Below are 24,459 nucleotides of genomic sequence, written 5' to 3'. Positions count from 1 at the left end.
GAGAAATACTTACTAGATAAAGAGTGTGCTTGTCCTTTTGATTAATCGGATGTCTCTCTCTCTCTTCAAGATTTTGCTCAGTTTCATAGCACCTGAAACAGTACCAATAAAGACCAAACGTTGTTAAGAAAAACACTAGGGAATAAGAAACTCTCTCTCTCTCTCAAATGGTATCTCATATGAATATTTTCATACAACAAAGAGAAAATAACAAAAACAAAATGTAACTGCATCCTTTCTGTTCTTTCTTTGGGATCCTAAAAATTCCCCAGTTTAATTTATTGATCAATATGCCATCTCTCTGTTAGCTACATAAAAAAAACTCACAATATAAAGACTCGGAAACCATATGAACTTAACCTACCATGGAGCTTCTTCGCATAATGTACTATTCATGGAGGAGACAAATAGAATATAGTTGGGTCTTTATAGATGCTCTGTTGGAAAAGACTTTATTGTATATTCTCTACCTTCTAAGCATCAAAGTTTTACACTTCAATCAGTAAATATATTAATTATACCCTATCTTTCACCAAAAGGGGAAAAGGAAGGTGGTTGAGATAGGGGCGAAGGATAATGTCTCCCCACCACAACCAAAAATTTGCCCGTGAAGTTCTCCCAGCTAGACCCCCCCCCCCAAACACCGGCAACAGGGGGTTCTTTGATTCTCTGCTAAGAGATGGATTATTGAGAAGGGATCTATTGAATTCCTTCAACGAATCTGCTAAAATATATTTTCTATTACGTTCTGTTTGAATCGGAAATGGACAATCAGCTCAGTCCAATAGGTTGGCTTATAGATTGCAAAAGCCAACATGCTCAAAAAGAGGCAAATGACATTACAACCACCAAATAACACTACATATTCTAACTCATATGTCCTGGTGAAACACACCAATGATGAGAAAGTGGAGGTATTTCACTAGGACTTGTACTGCAAAGAGTAGAAGTCCAAGCCTCATAAATGAGAAGACGTACATGCTCTGGGAATACCTAACAGAGGAATGACAGGAAAAGCTAGTTGCTTTAAAAAATTTAAAGCCTGTCTTTGTTTATGTTTTCTTTCCTGCTTTGAACGTTATACTGTGTGTCTGTCTATTCTAGCCTCGTATTCCCTTCTTCATATGAACACTCTGGTTGCCTCTGAGATCTCATAAATAAATAAATTCATAAACAAACAGCTGGTGTTGCTGGCACTAGCTCTGATATAAATCCCCTTAAAAGACTTGGCATTAAACTAAGACTTATATTCATTCTTCGTAAGTGGAGGAAAAACAAAAACAGTTCATTTTCTACAGATGAGAGTTTCTACCAATCCACATTCAATGCTGCAACACGCATTTCTATAACAACCAGAAATTTTTTACAACTCTAAGCATATAGAGAGATGAGAACCATACTTGTCACAAAGCTGAAAGTTCTCGCATTGCTTGCACTCCCAAAGATTTCCAGAAACCATTAGAACGCAACAATGGGTGCATGCATGCTGTAAATGAACCATAATAAAATCCTCCTTCATTGGAGAAATCGTTTCACCGAGCTGTGGCAAGTTTTAAAAAAAATGAACAAGAGTTAAAAGTGCAGATTAATGGAGAGTGGCAGTACGATCATCAGTTTTTGTAAAGAAGAATGGAAAATGAAGCAAAACAGAAACAAAACATTAAACTAAGATAACAAATGAGTACAAAAAAAAAATTCTAATAAAAGTAGTGTGCAGGCCAACTTTTGTGCACACTGGACTATTCCATCGAGTGCTAGCTACCTCCACCAGCACAGGCGTGAGTAACTCTACCCACCAAGGCATACATGCAGATAGGATGAAATCACCTAGCTATTTTGTCACTGCAAAGGTTTGAATCCCGGTCTCACATGGTTTTCAGCCACTGCATTAACGGCCACACCTTTGGGCGAAAATAAGGAGTGCAAAGTTCATTCTAGAGCACAATGCTCAAGCATAGTTTAATTTCTCGGAAGTTGCAAGCCGCAACTCCCATATTAACAGCAAATCAATCAACCAACTAGCCAATATATAGGAACTAGAAGGACAATGAGTAGACAGAGATGTTTAGCAATCAAAATTACTTTGTCCATTAGAAGCAAATCTTTAGATGTATTCCCAGAAAGATCAAATTGACTAGATGCTTTCAGAGTTCTTTTTGTTACGGTCTTCCGCATAGTTCCTTTCTTATGCTGCTTTCTCCCATCCTCTTCCTGCTGAAGTTGGTAAATCATATCCTCTGCAGCACCAGGCCAATAGTCCCCATCAAAATAAGGCAGACGAGCTGCAGTAACTTTCGCTTTACATTCGCCAGTGGATATGAAGAAATGGTTGTATAAATTAGTAAGCTCGACAACTATATTTTGCTCCTTAGCTTTTCTTAACATTGATAAATACCTGGAATATGAAAAACACTAGTTTAATTAATAACAAATATGAGAAATACACCTATATTCAGAAGTAAGTAATCTATATAAAAAAAATTATTAAGCTCACCACTCCCTGAGTTTGTCAGATTTTGGGGTCTTCTGAATTTCGGGATGGCAATATAATATATAATCTTCACCCTTCAGTGGAGGACAAGCCCAAATATAACAACTCGTGAAACCACGCTTTTTGCAATATTCTAGATATCCAATCTGAGTGGTAGCATATATACATATATATATTAATATACAAACCAATAGCAAATATCTAGAATCAGCAATTAGAAGATGGGAACAAAGATTACCAAAATTTCATGGTACACAAATGTGCGGAGAGCCTCTCCAGACACTGTTTTGATCTCTGGCCTGAAATATTTAACAGAATCTAGATACGAGAGATAAACACGGCGATGATTTGGTTGTGCGCATTCAGATCCAAATTCCTGAACATACATGCCAAAGAGGCACACCTCCACCCCTTCAATTCTCTGAAATAACAATAACACCTGAAGAATGCAACTTTTCAGTCCATAACTCAAATAATTATCGTCAAATAGCAAGTAAAACATAAAAGACAAGACTCCTATCTGAGGATAATGCCATGATTTAAACATATTGAGACATAATAATGTCTGAACATTACTGTCTGGTATGTCATTAATCAGTAAATAGTCGTATTTCAGAAACAAGCTTTGAAACTTGGCCCTCCTATGCTCAAATTATGATCCAAACTTTTATGGATGTCAACCGTCCCCTGAAAGAACACCTTCTTCGCAATGGAAATGGAGGAAATTAAAAAAATTGAAGGCTATTCGAGATTAGGAGGGAATTTTGAGACAATATTTCGGGTCATGGAAGATGAAACAAATGAAGATGGACAAGACATGATCATGAAGCCATCACCTTTTGCATGTGAAACATCTTTTCTCTAATGGCACACCAGCCCTTATCTCTATATATAGAACGGAAAAGGGTCAAGCATACCCTTGAACTATTGAAAATAAACCACTTTTACCCTTCGTTAAGTTTTGGGATCAATTTTACCCCTGCCGTCTATTTTGGGCACCACATCTACCCTTATGTCTAACAGCCAAAAAAATCCCTCTCTTTTTGTGGCGATTGGGTCGCCACATAAGGGTTTTTGTGGCGACAAGTCATCACAAAGTTTTGTTTTGTTTTTTAAAATCATTTTCGTTTTTGGCCTCTACTGGGTATATATTTCAATTGATATAGTACTTACTAATGGAGTGAAATGTTTTAAAAGAGAGAGAATTATTTAGATACTGTTTTTATTATTAAAAGGGAAGATAGTAGTTTTAGTCCCTTAGTTATTGCCTAATACCAATTTTGATCCTTGTGTTAGTGAACTAAGCACATTTAACCTTTAATTAAACAAAGTGTGTAATTTTAGTCCTTTAAACTAACTTGAAGCTAACACGACAACTTTTAAATTCTTTTCTTAACCACTTCGGTGGAACATATTTAACGGTATGCTAATTAGAGTTTATTTCCCATTTGCAATTCCGTCTCTCTTGCATCGAAGACATGAAATTGTCTTTCTCAACAGTAAAAACCAGTAACCGAAGATTGTAAGTTACAACCACAGATGTATTTCAGATGATGCACCATCTGCTTAACTATTTAGTACTAAAAGAAAGAAAGTCAACGTTAAAGTAAGATTGTAAATAAAATACATAAGTTGAACTACTAGTAAAAACTAGTCTTGTTTTAAGAATGTTGTTATTAATTATGCTACTGTCCAGTGGAACTTGGCACAAAAGTTATTCGCACATTACGATTCTTCCTTATTCTTTGACTTGACTGATTATATTGTCAGACCTAAGTTAACTACAAGGAATTTATGAAGCGTAAACTCTGAGACTTTAAGTAGTATACTGCATCTCTTTCACAACTACGGAAGTTGTCTCCATTGAAGGGGATAACGATAGAATAAGCAGTTAATGGTGTTAAACATCAAATTAGGTTAAAGGACTAAAATTGCACATTTTATTTAATTAAAGGTTAAATATGATCAGCTCATTAACACATGGACCAAAAATAGAATTAGACAATAACTCAAGGACTGAGAGCTCTGGATTTTTCCGTTGCGAGTCAGAAGGGAAGATGTGGTCCCAAAAATAGATGGCGTGGGTAAAATTGATCCCAAAACTTAACAAAGGGTATAAGTGATCTAATTTTCAATAGTTCAGGGGTAATTTTGAGTCTTTTCTGTATATAGAAATTGTTTTCTTGTAATTCTATAAGGAAACAAGGACATGCTCCTATACAACTTCTATGACGTGACTAGTAAGGAACAGAACCTATTCCAAGTTTGAAAATTTGTTGTTGGAAGTTGAAGGATTTTGTTGTTGGAATTTGTTGGAAGGAAACAAGGACATGCTCCTATAAAAAAAAGCTAGAATCTCAGACTTCAGATGGTGTTTGAGGATTAATAAGCTCAGACTTCAGGATAAAAGCCTGTTGCGGAAGTGTTACGGAGATGTAATCAGAAGTAGATGCCCTTTGGGTTGCTGCGATTAACAACAAATATGGAGCAGAGGAGCAATGGCATACTAGAGAAGTTAAAGTTGCCTTAGGGGTTTTAATTTAGGAAGACATTAGAACCCATTGGCGCTGTTTTAAGTCTAAAATAGGGTTCAAGGTGGACAATGAAGTGAAGATCTCCTTCTGGAAGGATAAATCAATTGGAACTGAGCCACTGAAGAGCCAGTTCCCAGATTTGTTCATTTTTTACTGGCAGCAAATAAATTCAGCTTCTTTGGCAGACAATAAAGAGATGGGAAGGAGTATCAGCTCCAGAAGGAATCTCAATGAATAAGAGGCTAACAGAGCTGTTGAACTTTTCAACCATTCAAATCTCAGTGACTCAGAAGATACCATAAGATGGTTGCTCAACAGCAAAGGAATGTTTACAGTGTCTTCTTGCTACAGAGATCTCACAGGAGAAGCGAATCTAGAAAAGTCTTGGCCTTGGAAGCAAATCTGGAATGATAAAGCTTCTCTCAAGGTAGCCTGTTCACTTGAATTGTGAGGAAAGAAGCTTATCTTACTCATGACAATCTACAAAAAAGACGGCTAGCTCAATGCAGTTAATGCCTCCTATATGGATTGCACTGCAAACTTACCAAACAACTGTGGCAGATTTTTTCTGAATATTACTGGTCAGCATTGGGTCATGCCTAGTTCAACAAGTGAGTTAATGAGATGCTGGAACAGAACTGGACAAAGAAAGAACAAGCATAGGCATTGGATCAAGGGCCCTGCATCATTTGGTGGACTATTTGGACAGAGAAGCAGTGGATGTTTCAACGATTCTGCTGATTCTATCGTTAACATGAAATTCAAATGTATATTTATTATTTTGCTCATGGTGTAGATTGGAACATATGAATAATGTTGAATCAGTTTTGCAGATGTTAGAAGCCCTAAAAGACTAGGAAATTAAATTAAAACAGGCATGATTTGCTGGTTTTTCTTCTGTAAATAGTGTACCAGTTGCTACAACACATCCTTTGTTGCTTATTTTCTTTAAAATCATCTTACCTTTTCAAAATAAAAGTTATCGAGATACTCCTGCGACTAATTCTCAGTAAACTAGTGCCAAATAAAGATATGTGACATTCATTCAAATCATTTAACCCGAATTGACATTCATGAGCATGATTCAGTTCTGCATGAAGGTACCTTCGATTTGTACGGGAATTCCAGCGGATAGTTCTCTTCCTGAAATATATCAAGAAACCGTGGTTTCACTTCTAACTTTTTGTCCACAGATGAAACAATTCTTACAACAAGTCCTTCCGCTCCAGGAACCTACAAACGAATACAAGTAGGAGAAAAATTAGGAAGGCACAAGTGAACTTGTTAACATCACTACCAAAACTAAATGCAGAAACAGAAGTTAGAAAAAGCTAAAGATGATATTTTTTTCCCAACGAGAAAGAAACATTGATGGAAAAAATGCTAACAGTTGACTTATTCACGAATAATAGCTCAAACTCCATGAGCTATAGAGAAATGCAAATTCACTTCCAAACATCTCCAACACTTACAGCTGCAGATTAGGACCCTAGAATGTTAATTTCTAATTTCTTCCTCAAGAAGACTGGCCCTAATCAACTGGACTATAACATCAATACAGGTTAAAGTAACAAAAGCAGCATCCACAGAAAGAGCAGACCATGATTCGTGGATGTCTGGGCCTATTAATTTTTATACAATCCAACTACCCTCCATGGTTGAAATGGAGAGATTCTACCTGAGTGCTATGTGATAAGGATGAATACCAAAGTAAAAGGTAAGTTCTATCAAACAGTTATAAGCCCAGCAATGTTATATGGGAGTGAATGTTGAATTGTTAAAGTCCAACACATCTAGAAAATTGTACTCCAAATATATGAATACTAAGATCGATGTACGACCATACAAGATTATAAAAAGACTAAAGTGATCACATTTGCAAGAAAGTGTAGGAAGTACTTATTAGCATCTACTAAGGATGAAATGAGACGGTCCCTTGAGATGATTTGGTAAAGGCATCGACCTTCAAATGCACCAATCAGTAAGTCGGAAATTGTGGTGAGTAAAGGTGTTTAAGAGGACGAGCTAGACCTAAAATCACATGGAAAAGTAGTCTCAAAGGGCCTCCAATTCCTTGATATCCACCCAGACTTGGCGAAAGATGGAGCATAATGGAACAAAAAGATCTATATAAATGATATCAATTAGCTGGGAATGTGTTTAAACCATGTTAGTGTGTATACTCTAGATCCTATGCTCTCTAGGAGTCAGTTTTTTACAAAGTGATAAAGTATCCCGGGTTTTCCCCCAATTTCTAATAAAATTATTTACCTTATCAAAAAAATAAAGTGATAAGGTTTTATTAAATGTTTAGGTATGCTATCTAGAACTGTTTTAGCCCCAACATAGAATTTATGTAATTATAAATAGAGAGAACTTCTAGTACTTCTTTTTTTATTTAATACAATTTTGGACTGAGATTAATATAAATGGACAAACATGGTCAGTCAGAATTCAGATATTCATACCCAACTTGTTTGGAACTGAGTGTAGTAGTAGTTGATGTTGTTTACATATCAGAGGAATCAAGTCTCAATGCATTAATCATTTTATACTGCATAACATTAACAGGTAAGTCAAGCCAATTGACTTACCTCATCATAACCTTTTCCTTCACGCTTTGCTCTTTTTTCCCGTTCCTCCTTCAAACTATTAGCTAATCGTTTCTCAATGTGATCACTGAGAGTTGTTTGAGGCAGATCTTTTGCTCCAAGAACAGCACTTTGTGGTAAGGGCTTGCGCTCACCTCTTTCAACTTCTGCTATGTAGCAATTGGGACAGGTATACTCAGCTTGTCCGCCATCATTCCTTCTACCATTAAATAAAGCGCAAATCTGATGTTGCCAAGCTTCACACTTATCACATTGCACCCACTGCGCAAAGCAGTAACCACTTATATAACAGGACCAATAAAAATTAAAACTAGAAGAAAAGAAACATGGTATTGACAAAAAGCATTGACCATACTAGTTTCCAAAACACTGTTTCTACAGTAAACTAGTGAGGAAAACTGTGTTATGCACGGGCCCAATATTTGTTCACAAACTTATTTTTTTAAGTTGTTTTAGTTAAATGATTTTAAATTTTTGCTCTAAAATAAATTATATATATATGTGTGGTGGTAAATCATCTCATTCTTTTTTCTCAAAAACCTAATGTGACGGGACCCATTGGGATGTCCATAATTGGAATATTTTTCTTCATCGACTCTCGATTTTAACCTCAAAGTAGCTACAAAATTTACACAAATATCAGCAACATTCAAAGTAATAAAGCTATACCTAAAGGACATGAATTTAAAACTAAAAGGCGTGGATAAAGTAGGTCCCCCAATTCGGAAAAGTTGTACACTAATTAATTAAAATGAAACAAAAAAGCATTTTCTTTTGCTTTTTCCAAAAATACCCTTGTTGAAGCAGGCACGTCGACGGACTGCTGCCTGCTTCAGCCTCAACTCTCTCTAATATAATAATAGACTAAGATACTATATTTGTCAAATAAAATGCAAAGAGTTCGACAGATACCCATTCTTCAGTCTCCTCATCATTTCTCTTTTTCTCCATCCTCGCCTTTGGAACGGTGGTTCCATCAACAACGATGGTGTCTCCACGGGCCTCATTATAACATGGAATGCAGAAGTAGTGTCGTGTATCACCGGCTCCAATGGTATAATACATCGCATTACGTTTAATGCGAGCACCACATGGAGTACAATATATGGGTGGAGGTTCAAAATTTAGCTTCTCAACTGCACATAACTGACAAGAATTTTCACTCATAGAATGCTCCATTGCTTGATTTTTTTCTGCTTTCGCTTTGCTCTGTCAAGCAAAACAGAACAGAAAGGAAAAAGTTTACTCATACAGATTAGAAATAAAACCAAAAATGTCACCAAAAGGAAGACCATATATAGCAACAAATCAGCCACTTGTCCAACTACAAGCACTGAAGATCAATAGAAAAAAGAAATAAGCATAAACAGTTGAGTCTACATAACATGGTAGAAGGATTACATGAAAGAAGTTAAAATAGTACATTTCCTGTAAATAGCATAGCACTTCATTATCATCAGAAACTCTTAGTTAAGCCTTATAGTACTTGACAACTACTAAGATCTGACAGATCTTATTAGCCACTTACTGGAAAGATTATTAGGCACATAACTACCCGAATTACCCATTATTCTTCTTCCAACTTCAGCTAGAGGACAACGAACTATTAATTTTTAAAAACATATAAAACAATGGTGTTATGAGTTCCTGGCGAGATCAGCTCAAATGCTAACTTGTAAGGTTTGCTACATTCCTATGCAACTAACATTTAGGGTGTCAATTGTCTATGCATTCAATGCTAGAGAGGAAAGAAGAGACTTTTGGAGGGAGATAACAAACCAAAGCTCTACATGTGTAGAACCATGGATATTGTTGGGTGATTTCAACTCAGTGCTACATTCTGATGATAGATTAGGAGGTAACCCTGTCACATGGCCTGAAGTTTCTGAATTTCAAAACTGCATCGAAGTAAGTGATTTGATAGAATTACCCCATCAAAGGCATAAGTATACATGGAATGATAGGAGTAAAGGAAACAGAATATACTCCAGGATAGATTGGATGTTTATTAATTCAACTTGGTTGAACACTATACCTTCATGTGGTGCTTCTTATCTACCTGAAGGTATAAGTGACCACTGCCCTGCTAAGGTTTATCTGCAGAATCAGATTACTAGAACAAGGCGAGCTTTTCAATACTGCAATGTTTGGTCTCAACATCCACTATTTAATGATACAATCCAAAGCGTATGGAATAAACATGTGAAGGGTTGTAGGATGTGGACAGTAGTACGAAAACTGAAACTACTAAAACCAGGTCTAAAGAAATTGAATACTCAATATTTCAGGAATATAGTAACTGAAGCTAGTGAAGATAGAAATGCTCTGAAAGTTATTCAGGAGAAACTTCAGATTGACCCTTTGAATATAGCACTGCAACAGGAGGAGATAGAAAAATATGGAAAATATAGGCACACTTCTTACATGGCAGAGATGTTTCTTCAGCAACAGAGCAAGGCAACATGGTTGAAGCTGGGTGATGATTGTACCAGGTATTTCTTTGCTGTGATTAAACATAAAAGACTCCAACAGGCTGTAACACAAGTAAAGGATGATAAGAGTGAATGGCAATATGATCAGGAGGCTATTGCAACCATATTTGTGAACTTCTATAAGGAATTACTAGGACAGGAATATACTACAAAGGAGGCTGCTCACCCTATATTCCTGCGCAATGGTCCTCTCCTTACTATAGAACAACAAGTAGCATTGATGCAAGATTTCACAAGTAGGGATGTGAAGGAAGCAATGTTCAAGATAGATTGTAACAAAAGCCCGGGACCAGATGGCTATGGTAGTGGGTTCTTCAGGGCAGCTTGGGAGATAGTTGGGAAAGATATTACAGAAGCGATTCTAGAGTTGTTTGGGAATGGTAAGCTATTGAAACAACTCAATGCTACTAATATAGCTTTGATCCCTAAGATTCCTGTACCAGAATTTGCTAGCCAGTATAGACCTATATCCTGCTGCAATGTGTTGTATAAGAGCATCACCAAAATGATTTGTATGAGGCTCAAAGTGGCTATAACTCACATAGTAGCAGATAACCAATCAGCATTTGTTCAAGGAAGGTCTATGTTACATAATGTCTTAATATGTCATGATATATTAAGGCATTATAATCGACAAACTTCTCCTAGATGCTTGAGGAAAATTGATTTGAGGAAAGCGTATGACATGGTTAACTGGGAATTTGTGAATGAAGCCTTGAAGGGGTATGGATTTCCAACCAGATTTGTCGATCGTGTCATGCCTTGTATTACATCTCCTATGTTCACAGTTAAAGAAAATGGAGAAGGACATGATTTCTTTGCGGGAAGACGAGGGTTAAGGCAAGGGGACCCTATGTCGCCTCTATTATTTGTAATTGTGATGGAATACTTATCCAGGACATTGAAGTGGATGTGTGAGCTGCCTGATTTTAGATTTCATCCAATGTGCAAGAATGTCAAGCTGACACACTTAGTATTTGCGGATGACTTGATGATCTTCTGCAAAGGAGATGTCCCATCAGTAAGTAGAGTTATGGAGGCATTGCAACACTTCAGTAATGTTACTGGCTTAGTTGCAAGTATGGACAAGTCACATAAATTCATTGCTGGGGTGGATGAGTACACCAAGAGTCAACTGCTGTCAAGAACAGGATTTTCACAGGGCTCATTTCCCATTAGGTACCTAGGGCTACCACTATCTTCAAAGAAATGAAGCAAAATGGAGTGTCATCAACTGACTGAGAAGATCACGAGCAGAATCACTAAAGTCTAGTCAAAACAGTTGTCTTATGCAGGGAGGTTGCAGGTAATAATCTCAGTACTGTTTTCTATACATAGTTTCTGGGGTTTGGTATTCATATTACCTCAAAGCGTGATAAAAGAAGTTGACAAGAGATGTAGGGAGTACTTGTGGGGTAGCTCTGAGGCCAAAAGGAAGACTCCACTGATAGCATGGGATAAAGTATGTGTGCCTAAGAAGTATGGTGGTCTGAATATCAAAGGTAGCAAATTGTGGAATGTAGCATCAGTGGGGAAGTTGTTGTGGCAACACGGATGTTTTATGGGTTAGATGGGTACATGGAGTGTATATGAAAGAGAACCATGACATCTGGGCGCATGCACCTCCACAAGATAGTAGTTGGTATTGGAGAAAGTTGAATGCAGTAAAGAAAGACATGCTGGAGTGGTATTCTCAAGGCACGTATGTCCTAACAGCTAATGGGAAATACTCAACAGGAGCAAGTTACGTCTCACTATTAGGGGTCCAGAGTAAGATGCGAATTGCAGAGTTAATCTGGAATAAAATCTCTCAACCAAGGCATAGATTTATAGTTTGGATAGCTGTGCAGGGAAGGTTGCTGACTAAAGATAGACTACAAAGGATAAATGTGCCAGTGGATAACATAACATGCAGTTTATGTGCTACGCAAGCTGTAGAGACACAAAAACATTTGTTTTCTGATTGTGACTGGACCAAACAAATCACAAGAGCAATGGTACAATGGTCTGGAGTGCAGATTCCAGCAGGAGATGTCAAGCAAGTACTGAGCAGAATTAGAAGGAAGAACTGGAAGCAAATATATAAGGAAATAATAGCAGCGCTTTGGAGTTCGATAGTATACCATGTGTGGTAGGCCAGGAATTGGAAATTGTATAGGGGTACAACTAAGACTACAGATACAACTATTATACAGATAAAGCAAAGCTTCAATGTTAGATTAGATATAGTTAGAAAGTCTAAGAAAGGCTAAAGGTGTGATTATTTGGTTCAACAATTCACTATGTAATAAGAGATATGTTTAAGGCTTAACTTACATAGTCCCCTTCTATGAAGGTAGCTGTGGAATTAGGTGCTCCCTAGGTGTATTGGATTTGGTTGTTAATGGTAATATTTACATTTGTTACCAAAAAAAAAAATGGTGTTATGGGTAAGCTTGCCTGGAACCTGCACCTCGACTAACCTACCAAGTACCTGCTATCTCCGACCAATACAAGTACCACGTAACTTCGTCCCCAAGCCTTAGACAGAAATAAAGAAAGCCTTTTTTTTGCTTCTGCTAGGATTTGAACCCTGGTCTTCCATGGTCTATTCCAGATTCATTGACTACTAGGCGACACCCTCGAGTGCATTCAACAAATTATGAATGATCTGACCAACAGTTAGGACAGCAACCGCACGCTCTTGACATTGGAAGAATCATTTCAGATCAAAGAAATATAAATCTCAGTTCACAGTATGCCTCATACCTTTAGAATACTTGGTCAAAGTGTAGAAATGCTAAAAGAACAAAGAACTTCTGAAAACATGTTTTCTATTAAATCCTTTAAGCAACTCAGGCCACTTCTTCATAGGGAAGGTAACCGAACATCCCTATTTTTAACTAACTGGTTATCGAGTTCTTATCTAGAAAAATAAAAGAAAGTAAATCACTCGTTTAAATGGCAATTTCTTGAACAACCAAACTGCAGAATTCCCAAATGTAGGAGTATAGTGAGCCCAAAATATATCTGACTGACCTGGCCTATCCATTGCCTCAGACCTATAATGTGTTCCCGGACCTGCTCTGGGGTAAAAAGTTCCATCATCGAGACACCCTTTATTTTAGGCTTCCCAGATTTGGATTCAGTTGTACTTTCAGAGGGTGCTGAAGTATTTTCCTGTTTAGGCTGATCTATGTCTTTCTCAGTATTAACATTTTCCTGCTTCATAAGACAACCTGGAGTACTTGATGCAAGAGAATCACTAGTAAGCCTTTGGGTGTATGTATCATCCAAATTATTCTTTGCTATATCAGTACTCCCAGGACCAACTTGCACAGCATTTGCAAGAGCTTCCATCTTTACTTCAGTGACTTCAGCCTTCATTACCACAGCATCATTCTGTTCAACAAGCTGAGTATCTTGCAAAACAATAGACTCACAGGCCGAAACTGGCACAAAATTTTGAGTTTCCAAGATATGACGTTGAGAAGATGGCTCTATCTTCATGCGCTTAAGAGAAGGCTGCAAATCTTCTGGAGTTTTAACTGCCAGTGGACTCAGGTTGCCAGTCAACTTAGAAGTAGTTTCAACAGCATCATAGGTTCTACAAGTACCATTGAGGGAATTTGTCATATCAGAAATATAGCCAGGACGACCAAACATTTTTTGCTGTGTCTGCATAAATTTCTTGACAGGAATGCAAACGGGACAGTTTACATTCTTGCACTGCCTATAATGATTGATTAAAACCTTTGTTTCAGGGCACCGAAGATACCGGCAATCAAATTTACTGCATCTTTCCATATGCCTCAATAGTTTTTGTGCGTGTATGCAATTGTTTTCAGGACATTTTCCTTCAGGAGCAGAACATCGACGCGCATGAATCAAAAACAACAGCCACCTCTGCTGATTAAGATACTGCCGTTCACGAGGAACGTTACCAGATCTGCGGATTGCACTGCTCGAATTATTGGTTTCAACTGTTCTATTAGCAACAGATTGACTGGCCAAAGATCCCTCTGTAGACAAATTATTGGGCTGTGCTTCCTCTTGCGTGGAAGTTCTCTGACGCAATTCCTCTTGAGCATTCGGTTCAAAGAAGCTACCTGGTATCTGAGACCCATCTTGAGATTTGGGATACCATTCACCCTGCAATACTGCACCTGAGTAAACTCCATTAGAGAGATGGCTTAAACCAAGAATCAGCAATAAGCTGGTTTGGATGTAACATTGTTGCATTGGATCTGAAGATTGAGAAAGTAATGAACAGATGGATGCTGGCTAAATTAGAGAAGCAACTGATTACCTTTAGATTGGTCTCCAACGGTTTTCGGTTGAAACTGATTTTGCAGGGCCTCATCATGATTTTCAGGTTCAGATTTTACTTGAGTACCAGGATTAGATGGCAGCTGAGCTCCAACAGCACTGCTCCTTAACAATAGTTGTTGCTGCTGACTTTGTAGCTTCTGTTGGGATAAATGTTGAGCAAACTGATGTTGATGCTGAAATTGTTGAGGCTGCTGTTGATATTGTTGAGGCTGATGAGAAGATAAATGATCATCTCCCAGATAATGCTGGGACTGAAAGTTCATCTTCTCTGATTGAACGACAGGTTGAACCGTTGCATTTGGCATCTGCTGAGAGGCAGTCAAGTTCGACGTATTGCTCATCAAAGGGGAGTTTATTTTTGACATGGACTGTAAGTCTACAGCACTCAAGCTCTGACTACTGATGACTGTGCCTGCAGAAGACACAGGAGTATACAAGTTTCAGACACTGAAGTTTCAGTTTACTAATACCATATCTATCACCTGTTATATAAAACAATGAAATACTTCTAACATTATCAAAACATGGAAAGAGGCATATTGCAAGAACTAGCTTAAGGTATGTGTTGTGCTGAGGAATCACCTTGCATTTCTGGTTGCTGATGTTGATCAAAATGTTGAGGTAGCGACTTTGGAGAGTCTCCATACACGGTAGTGGATGTATAATCCTCAGAGGCTCCAGGACCATTCAAATGCTGCAAATTGTTCCCAATCATTCCAAGCCCCTCATTCAGAGGCGCAGTTGACTGTCCATAGGATCTATTCTGCAATCCTGACCTGATTCCACCACCCATATGGCTGCCAAGTGTATGCAGTATACGGCTGTTTTGACCAGAAATATGTTGCTTTTGTTGTAGTGGCTGTGACACGGTTGTGGAATCAACCCCAGAAAAGGCAGCACCACCATTAGATGATTCCAAATTGATGTGAGATTGTGCACTGCTATTATTATTGGAGTTATCACTATTACTAAACCCAGGAGTGGGAATCATTTGGCTTGTTATTCTTTGTCCACCCATGGATGGCACCAGGTTGTTCCCACCAGAATTGATTGAGAAATTGGATGTAGACTGCTGATATCCATTTGGCAAGGGGCCTGCAAGGATGAGTTCTGTTACACCAGAGTGAAGTAAATATCTTAATATTTGGAAAGAAATAATGCCTCAAAGTAATATCATCAGCATAAATAAATGAAACACCATGCATACTGCCAGAGGGGAAATTGGTTGTCCGCACGAAGCTTCCAGAGTTAACTGCAGAGGATGTAATAGTACTTCCAGCAGTCACGGAACTGTCGACAGATGATGTTCCAATAAGGGACGCATTCAAACTTCGGGGCATGCCTGGAGTTGGTATCATTGTACCAATGGAAGCAGATGAATTAATGTGGGACAATTGTTGGCTATGATTATTCAGAGGAAGGCGTTTAATCACAGAAAGTAATCGGTTCTCCAGAGTAGATAGATCCATATACTCCTCCTAAAGCATGAAAAAGATGCAGCATCATTCACAAAATGAATAAAAATGACTTTTCATGATAGCACAATATTTGACGTCATACTAAATAATAAACAAAACTGAAACAGCAGTAAACCTTTGTTGAAGCACTCTTGAACAAGCTCTCCTCCAGGCGTTTAACTAGATCCACAACCCTCTGTGGTTGCATCTCCTGGGATTGCTGCTGCTGCCGCCGCATGAGATACTCATAGCTGGTCAATAGAAACGTTGTAAGGTTAGCATCAGTTATCATCAGATAACTCAGCAGCAATATGGAAGATAAATTCCATGAAAAAGAGATTTAACAAATAATTGGGGAGTTCGGAAGAAGAATCATGATCATGAACAATATAAAAACAAGAGCATCTTTTTGGACCAATTGAACAGAGAGTACATAATGGAGAATCTGAAAATAACGAGCCAATAAGCTCATTAAACAACGTACTTCAAGTTGTCAAAAGCACCCAAGAAACACTTAACGTTCACACACCATTTCCCTGTGCATTTATCAAGTGCTTATTCTCATACGAGGGACGGTTTCAAGCTCATAAAATACCATGCTGACCACTTATTACTTGCTGGAAATACATTTACAGACGGTTTGCAAAAGAAATAGAGGGATAAAAGGTAGGTGTTCCCCAGAACCAGAAGAATTCATCCACCAGGTTGGCTTTTTTTTTTTGAAATTGGTAACGTTGTATTCCTCAGCATTAAGGATATGCTGGAGACCTTCAAAAAGAGGCAAACAGAGAGTAGGAGGAAGCTACTTACAGAGATCCTAACAAATCTACTAGTTCTAGTTCATCTATTTCTATCTTTTTGCACCAATAATAAAAAGATATAATACAATTCCATTTAACTTTATGAATGGAATTGGACCTATCTTCAAAGCTTCTGCTATTTCTCTCTTTCCATACATTCCACTATATGCAGTGTGGAATGATTTTCCACCATCTCTTCTGGCTCTTGTTCCCTCTTCTTCTAATCCACCAGGTTGGCTTACCCCACTACAAGTAAGGTCAAGTAATATTGATTTTCTTCTTAAGCTCTCAAGGGGTTACAACCTGCCAAAATCCATCAGTGTTTGGTAATAGAAAAGCAGATTACAAACCCCTCCACAAGTTTTGCAATAGCTAAACAACACCTCAAACTACTCTCTTTCATCATCTTCTATTGTTGTGTCTAAATATCACCTACGTACTCTAGTATTTTGAAGTTGAAGTCCTTTCTAAACTCCTAACTAAAAATACTTTTATAAACTTTCCCAGTCAAAACAGAACAACAGCTTGTTGAAGCAGCTTTCGAGAGAATCAGTGCTTTACAGGAGCTAAAGAAAGGCAAGGGACCCAGCAAACGAAAATTTAACTTAGTCAGTTTTGCCTCCCTAAAAAATCAATGCTAGCAGAAGACTTGGTTTTTCATATGTTCGTACGGTATCCAACCTCTGATTTTCACATATGACCTCCACCAACAACTCTTTCAGCATTGAAGTAGACTTAGTTATCAAAGAAAACGTGTTAAACTAATGCAAACAAGTTGGTCATTAGTAGCTCTTCATCTCAGCCTGAGTCTACACCATCCAACTCCACATCCCTCCCTAATAGGATTAAGTAAGAAATAAATTGCCTTAACAAAATACTAATGGACGACTAGATATATAATATATCTTCCTTTTTGTTTAGAAGGAAAAATGATATCTTCCCTTGTTGATTTTAAGATCAAAAGAAAAAAGACAAGAAATATAATATCTTACATCTTCCGTGAAATATATCTGCGAACTTTCAAGAACTCAGACTCCATATTGGGCAGAGTACGATGAACACCTGAATTTTGCATCTGCATAGGAGAAGGATTTCCATTCTGCTGGGGTATCCCAGGCAAAGAAGTGCCACTTTGATTTGGAACCTGCCCAGAAATCTGCCCCGACATTTGCTGAAAGTTCATTTGTTTTCTTGTGTCTTTCAGAATAAGGTATACTTCACAAGTGGACTATCAGCACCCATTCAAATGGTTGAGAATCCCGCATATCATTAGTTTTCAATCAAATTCAAGAATATTGTGAAACCTACAGTTGAAATAATACCAACGATTTAAAAGGTAGTCTGTCTAATTCATCACGTCATCTAAAAGCATTACAGGAGAAATTACAATCTGATAGATGAAATTCGCAAAAACAGTAGCTACAACATGATGCAACTGATAAGGAAAAAGAATAACAAAAACCAATTCTTGTGTATCTGAACAACAGGGTAAGGACAGGAACCGCAATACATTCCCAGTGACCAGGACTCCAACTAACTTCATCGCTAAACAGACTCTACACGTAATTCAAAGAGCGTCAACATTGCATAATTGAACAACAGAAAAAACATACTAATTAATACTATGCTCGACTCAAAATAAAAAAATAGTGAGTGATCATGTTGCCCATTTTAGGGCTGGAAAAGAGAGATGCAGGTGATATAACCAAATTAAATTTATACGACTGTGTATGACATGGATTGAGTCATAGACACAAATTGTAATAATTGTCAACGCCAACTTCGTATTTTGTTAATGCAAAGTAAGGTTGCGTACAATACACCATTGTGGTCGGGCCCTTCTCGGACCCTGTGCATAGCGGGAGCTTTAGTGCACTGGGTTGCCCTTTTATTTGGTGCACAAGCTTGATCAAGCCCCAATATCACCTCAAGATTCAAGCTGAAGACAACTGTTCAACTAATTTAATCAACTCAGCCAATGTGAGCTTCACAAAGTATAAAAAAGGGCAGCCCGGTGCACTAAAGCGCCCGCTATGAGCAGGGTCCGGGGAAGGGCCGACCACAATAGTTGTTCGAAAATCCAGGTAAACTAAGAACATTGTGGCAAGTCAACAGCTAGCATAGAAAAATTCAATGATCAATCCTCTGATCATGACCTTACAACAACAACATACCCAAAGAAAAAAGGTAACATACCCAAAGAAAAAAGAGGAAATTCTTGAGCCAGAGGGGAAAAAAGGTTCAAGCAAAAAGAAGCTCAGCTAATTAAAACTGTGATAACCAGCATGAACTTATAATAACAACAACAACATGCTCAGTGTAATCACATAAGTGGGTTTTGAGGAGGGTAGTGTTCAAGCAAACCTTACCCCTAAATGAACTAATAAACAAAACAAAAAAACAGCTTAATCGAATTCAATGAGGGCATAAAAAGCCCTAATTTATTTTTAAAAAATATCAATTTTGAACATAGGGAGAAGAAGCCACTTCCATAGGGAGGAATTTAAGAAAGCTTAATCCAAATACCTATATAAAACATCCGATTACATTTTGAATTTCATAAATTCCAGGAAAACTTCACTGGAATTCCCCTAATTTCAGTACCGATAGAAATTGCAGAGGTTGTGAAGAATCGACAAAAAAATCATGTGGATTTTTGGGAGACGAAAATAGGGTTAGCCATCGAACCTTCAAGATCGAGTGGGTGGATGATGGATATACGCCGGCGGCGAAGATGATTATTACGGCGACGGTGAGAGACGTCGAGATGATATACAGAACAAAGAGGGACTTTTACGGGAATGGCGAAAAGTTGAGGTTTGGAAGATTATTGGGGGTAGATTGTAATTTAATTTGCATAGTCTCATTGGTTGCACTAGTAGTAAAAGTTTTGGAATTATTTTTGGTATATAGATGTTATAAAAAAAGATTTTACAAAAAGTTTTTTCATATTTTTTAGGATATTATTTAAATATGAATATTAAAATAAACTATAAAAGAATGTAAATTTAGATTCAACAAAATTATACTTTAATGAAGAAAAAATAATTTGATATGTCATTATAAAATTATTCTTTTTGTATTGTTGAGTAACGTGTCGACTTCAACATCCGTAAAGAAAGTTGGTATCTCTTTCACGCGGAGCAAGCATCGTAATCATACCATTGTAAAACGATCCATAAGAATCAGAGCTAGGAAACGACACCCAAATAGCACAAGTTATTGTGGAGACATGTGTTGGCTTCTTTATAAGAAATGACGCCTAAATAGTACATGCATCAATCGCAACGTCACTTAAAACAATCCACAGGAATTAGAGCTGGAAAACGACACCCAAATAGCACGAGTAATTGTCAAGTTATGGATTGGCTTCTTTATAGGAAATGACGCTCAAATAGTACATGCATTAATTGCAACATCACTTATAACAATTCATAAGAATCAGAGCTAGGAAACGACAATCAAATAGCACGAGTTATTGTCGAGTCATGTGTTGGCTTCTTTATAGAAAATGATGCCCAAATAGTACATGCATCAATTGCATCATCACTTAAAACAATCCATAGGAATCAGAGCTAGGAAACGACACCTAAATAGCACGAGTTATCCTCGAGTCATATGGAAACGACACCTAAATAGCACGAGTTATCCTCGAGTCATATGTTGGCTTCTTTATAAGAAATGACGTCCAAATAGTACATACATCAATTGCAACGTCACTTAAAACAATCCACAAGAATCAGAGCCAGGAAATGACATCCAAATAGCACGATTTATTGTCGAGTCATGTGATGGCTTCATTATAGGAAATGATGCCCAAATAGTACATGCATCAATTGCAACGTCACTTATAACAATCCATAGGAATCAAAGTTAGGAAACAACACCCAAATAACACAAGTTATTATAGAGTCATGTGATGGCTTCTTTATAGGAAATGATGCTCAAATAGTACATGCATCAATTGCAACGTCACTTAAAACAATTCATAGGAATCAGAGCTAGGAAACGACACCTAAATAGCATGAGTTATTTAGTCATATGTAATCTTCTTTGTATGAAATGACGCCCAAACAGTACATGCATCAATTGTAACGTCACTTAAAACATTCCATGTGAATCAATTGATGAGTTCTTGTTCAGTGCAACTGCACAAGACTATGATAATCCATTCCTCCTTTTTAACCTTGGGATGGCAATGGGGCGGGGTGGGGCGGGTTTAGAGCTAGGCGGGGCGGGGCGGAGTAAGAGTTATGCGAGGCGGGATGGATGCAGGACGGGTTGAAGTAATTATTATCAAAATTAATGTCGGGCGGGGCGGGTTGCGGGTTTAAAGTATCTAATAGGAATTCGAAGAAAATTAAATCTTTGTAATTAGAAAAAATCAAAATATATAAATTTTTTATATTAAACTTTGACTTTAATTTTAACTTCTTCTTTTAAAAAAAAAATTAAACTAGACAAATATTAATTAGAGTTAATTAGCGATTAAAAAATAATTGTTGAAATGTTAACTAGAAATAATTAATTAGTTGTTGAGATGTTAATTAGCAAAAAATGAAAAAAAAAATGAATTTTATTTTTCATACAAAACTCAATTAAAAAAACATAAAAATTCAACTCGTGGCGCCCCATTGTCATCCCTACTTTAACCCATTTGACCTTAAATTCGTTCCTAGAAACAAACTAAGAAGAGCCAACAAGCTTTTGCTTAAATTTTATCATCACCGGCTACAAGTTAAATATTTTGAAGAAAAAAATTGAATGTGATTTTTAATAGTAGGGTTAAAATTGATTACCTAATGATTCTTTTACAAAAAGTTAGGAGCATGTTGACTTGCAATTGGAGCATGTATGTTTATGAATTTATTTTTATATATAACTCACACTCTTTTAAAACCTTCCAACTCTAATAAAACTATGATGATGCGTGTGTTTTTCATATTCCTGCGCAATAAAGAGAAAAATTATTCCCAAGACAATCATTTGTGTCTTTTTGGGATATGCTCAGTATATGCTATGACGTGAAATTCAAGAGAGTTGATGTATTCTTATGTACAATTTTAAGTTGTGATATGACATTGGACATATTGTGTGTGTATATATATATATATATGTATATTATGTCATTTTCTTGGCACTTTTATACTTAAATAGTGAACTAAAAATGCTTAATTTAGCCAATATAGAAATGTTATGTTAATGGGTGTTATTTGATGTTTCGTGAATATTATGAAGCAAAAACATCAAGGATGAACATAAATACAACTCATTCATTCTATTGTTAGTTTATGAATTCTTGTTATTATTTTGAGATGGATGTAATGCGTAGCTAATTTCATTAGTTCTAGGGTTGTGGAAAATCATGAATGTTGACCTTTAACGATTGTTGTTATCTTTATACAAACTATTAAATTTGACTATTTCTTTAATTTGTGTGTAATTGCTTAATTGTCTAATCAACAATTAGGTTCTATTTACTATACGAGTTATGCTTGGGAAAGTCATTCTTATTTTATTTTATTTTTTGATTAACAATTAGGTTCTATTTACTATAACACTGACGTTAACCAGAAGAAAGAATGGGCATTTCAAGGAATTATTTTTCGATGAAATCAAAATAAACGGGCATACTCATTTAAATATTTTGCTTTTTTATGGGCATTTATGTTAAATTCCCAAAATAATAGTGCCCTAAAGCTTAGGCTTTGGTGGTTTTACCTAAAAATTGATTGTGTCTAAGGTATAAATCTATAGAAAAGTAGAATATGACGTAGAAAATGTAGGTTAAAAATAAAATATAATTATTAAATATTAAACAAAGGCAAAATGAAGGGGAAAAAGAAGAAGGTAACAACGCGATTTGTAACATCCTAGGCGAATCTAATATCAACAAAGATCGGGAGAGATGTTAAATGTTAACAAAGATCGGGAGAGATGTTGGATGTACAAGGAAGCAAACCTTGAACCACAGTAATGCAATTTAAAGTCATGCGGGCCTGATCGAAAGCGAACAATATCACTAGTGGACTCGACTGCTACATATGCTATCAAAGTCATTTTGTGTGCAACCTTGAGAGATGGTAGGGTAAACCTCAACGAGGGTAGTAAGTACCTAAGGGAGGTGTAACACCTTAGGCGAATATCACATCGACAAAAAAATTAAGAGATGTCGGGTATATAAGGAAGCAAGTCTTAATCCCCATTGATGTATTTTAAAATTGTACGAGTCTAGTCCCAAAGCGGACAATAATACTACTAAGTTGGACTATTATATATAATATCATAATCGTTTTACGTGCAACCTTGAACGATGGTAAGACAAACTTTAGGAGGACGCAGAGTCCCTAGGAGTGAAGTGTATGTAACACGGCCAATCGCTCATCAACAAAATATGAAAGGGATGTTGGATATGCAAGCCTTAGACCCAAGAGACGCATTTTAAAATTGTGCGGTCCTAAGTCCAAAACGGACAATATCTCTAGCGGTATGAACTATTACATGATTGCACAAAATCAATCATTATATAAGATAAGATTGTTTATCGTTACGTAACATGAATGTAACAATACAATATAATAAAATTTAATTAACAACTAAAAAATATTAGTATTTTATACCATATGATAAAACAGGTAACAACCATCCAAACAAGCTTTTACTTACAACAACTTATTCCATTTATAATATGCATAAATCCCTCTCTATGTTTTAATTGTGTTAGCAAAAACGTGAAAATATAAAGAACAAGGAAGAACAACAATATTTAATGTGGTTAGGATCAGAATGATTTTACGTCCACCAGAAAACAACTACCTTTATATTAACAAAAAAAGGGGAGAAATCTCAAAAATAACTAAGAGAATTGCTCTATCAATTCTCTACTCTTCTAATGTATTTTGCGAATATGAGAAGACAAGAGAGAAATGTTTTTGAGGTGTGTTTCAAATGAATCAAGAGCTACCTATTTATAGGAATAAATTCTTGCTCTTGATGTCATTCATAACATCACATTTTGTCAAGATGTCAAAGTTTACCAAACTTTCACTATCAAATTGCTACATTAAGACTATCTAGAATCTTGTCAATTTTAACAAATCTCCACATTGACAAGATTCTCCATTTTAAACTTTTTTCAGCAACTTTTGATTGTGTCTTCAACCTCAACTCTTTCAATCTCCACCATGGTTTGCGTTCCGAGCATGCGTATGAACAACTCCGGTCAAAACTTCTAAGCTTACTAGGCAATCCTATTATAAGAAATAAGAAGAATCAAATCTTTGTTGAACACACTAGCTCCACCTAACAGTTGTTCTCCAGCCCGCCAAGTCCTTGCAGTGTACAAACTTGACAAGGGAGACTATTTTGGTCAGCATGTTTGTAGCATTATCATCTGTGATAACCTTCTCGACCTTGATAGCTCCCTTTCAACGACATCTCGAATGAAATGAAATCTGACATCAATATGTTTGGTGCGCTCATGAAATCTTTAATTTTTAATCAAATGAATAACACTTTGACTATGACATCTTAGAGTTGATTTCAGCTTAACCAAACTCAATTCTGCCACCAAACCTTTCAATCAGATAGCTTCTTTCACTGCCTTTGTTGCTGCCATATATTTTGCCTCGGTTGTTGAGAAAGCGATAATCAATTGTAAAGTCAATTTTCAACTAACAGCACTGCCAACGAGATTAAAGTTGTATCCAGTTGTAGACCTTCTTCTATCAAGATCCCCTGCATAATCAGAATCCACATAATC

The 24,459-nt window shown here is 36.8% G+C and overlaps 1 protein-coding gene across 4 annotated transcripts in view; it reads right to left on the bottom strand.

Annotated features, from left to right (window-relative positions):
• The window catches only part of LOC129871563 (histone acetyltransferase HAC1-like), a 29,424-nt gene extending 9,861 nt beyond the window's left edge, over positions 1-19,563 (bottom strand). Inside the window, exons 1-15 of one of the 4 annotated variants that reach the window (XM_055946512.1) lie at positions 19,224-19,563; positions 17,690-18,001; positions 16,034-16,148; positions 15,639-15,918; positions 15,023-15,535; positions 14,418-14,852; positions 13,148-14,274; positions 8,550-8,846; positions 7,620-7,898; positions 6,130-6,258; positions 2,730-2,930; positions 2,495-2,637; positions 2,083-2,395; positions 1,401-1,540; positions 14-92 (exon numbers count right to left, since the gene is read on the bottom strand). In XM_055946512.1, the coding sequence (XP_055802487.1) occupies positions 14-92; positions 1,401-1,540; positions 2,083-2,395; positions 2,495-2,637; positions 2,730-2,930; positions 6,130-6,258; positions 7,620-7,898; positions 8,550-8,846; positions 13,148-14,274; positions 14,418-14,852; positions 15,023-15,535; positions 15,639-15,918; positions 16,034-16,148; positions 17,690-17,880 (4,242 nt within the window). In that variant the 5' untranslated portion in view covers positions 17,881-18,001; positions 19,224-19,563. The remainder of the gene's footprint in view (positions 1-13; positions 93-1,400; positions 1,541-2,082; positions 2,396-2,494; positions 2,638-2,729; positions 2,931-6,129; positions 6,259-7,619; positions 7,899-8,549; positions 8,847-13,147; positions 14,275-14,417; positions 14,853-15,022; positions 15,536-15,638; positions 15,919-16,033; positions 16,149-17,689; positions 18,002-19,223) is intronic. The other 3 variants (XM_055946511.1, XM_055946513.1, XM_055946514.1) reach the window with 3 other exon arrangements.
• Positions 19,564-24,459: the final 4,896 nt, after the last annotated feature.

The sequence above is a fragment of the Solanum dulcamara genome, chromosome 10 (genome assembly GCF_947179165.1).
Source record: "Solanum dulcamara chromosome 10, daSolDulc1.2, whole genome shotgun sequence".
Lineage (NCBI taxonomy): Eukaryota > Viridiplantae > Streptophyta > Magnoliopsida > Solanales > Solanaceae > Solanum > Solanum dulcamara.
The sequence above is the reverse complement of the archived record's forward strand: the minus strand, read 5'-3'. Positions and strand labels throughout refer to the sequence as shown.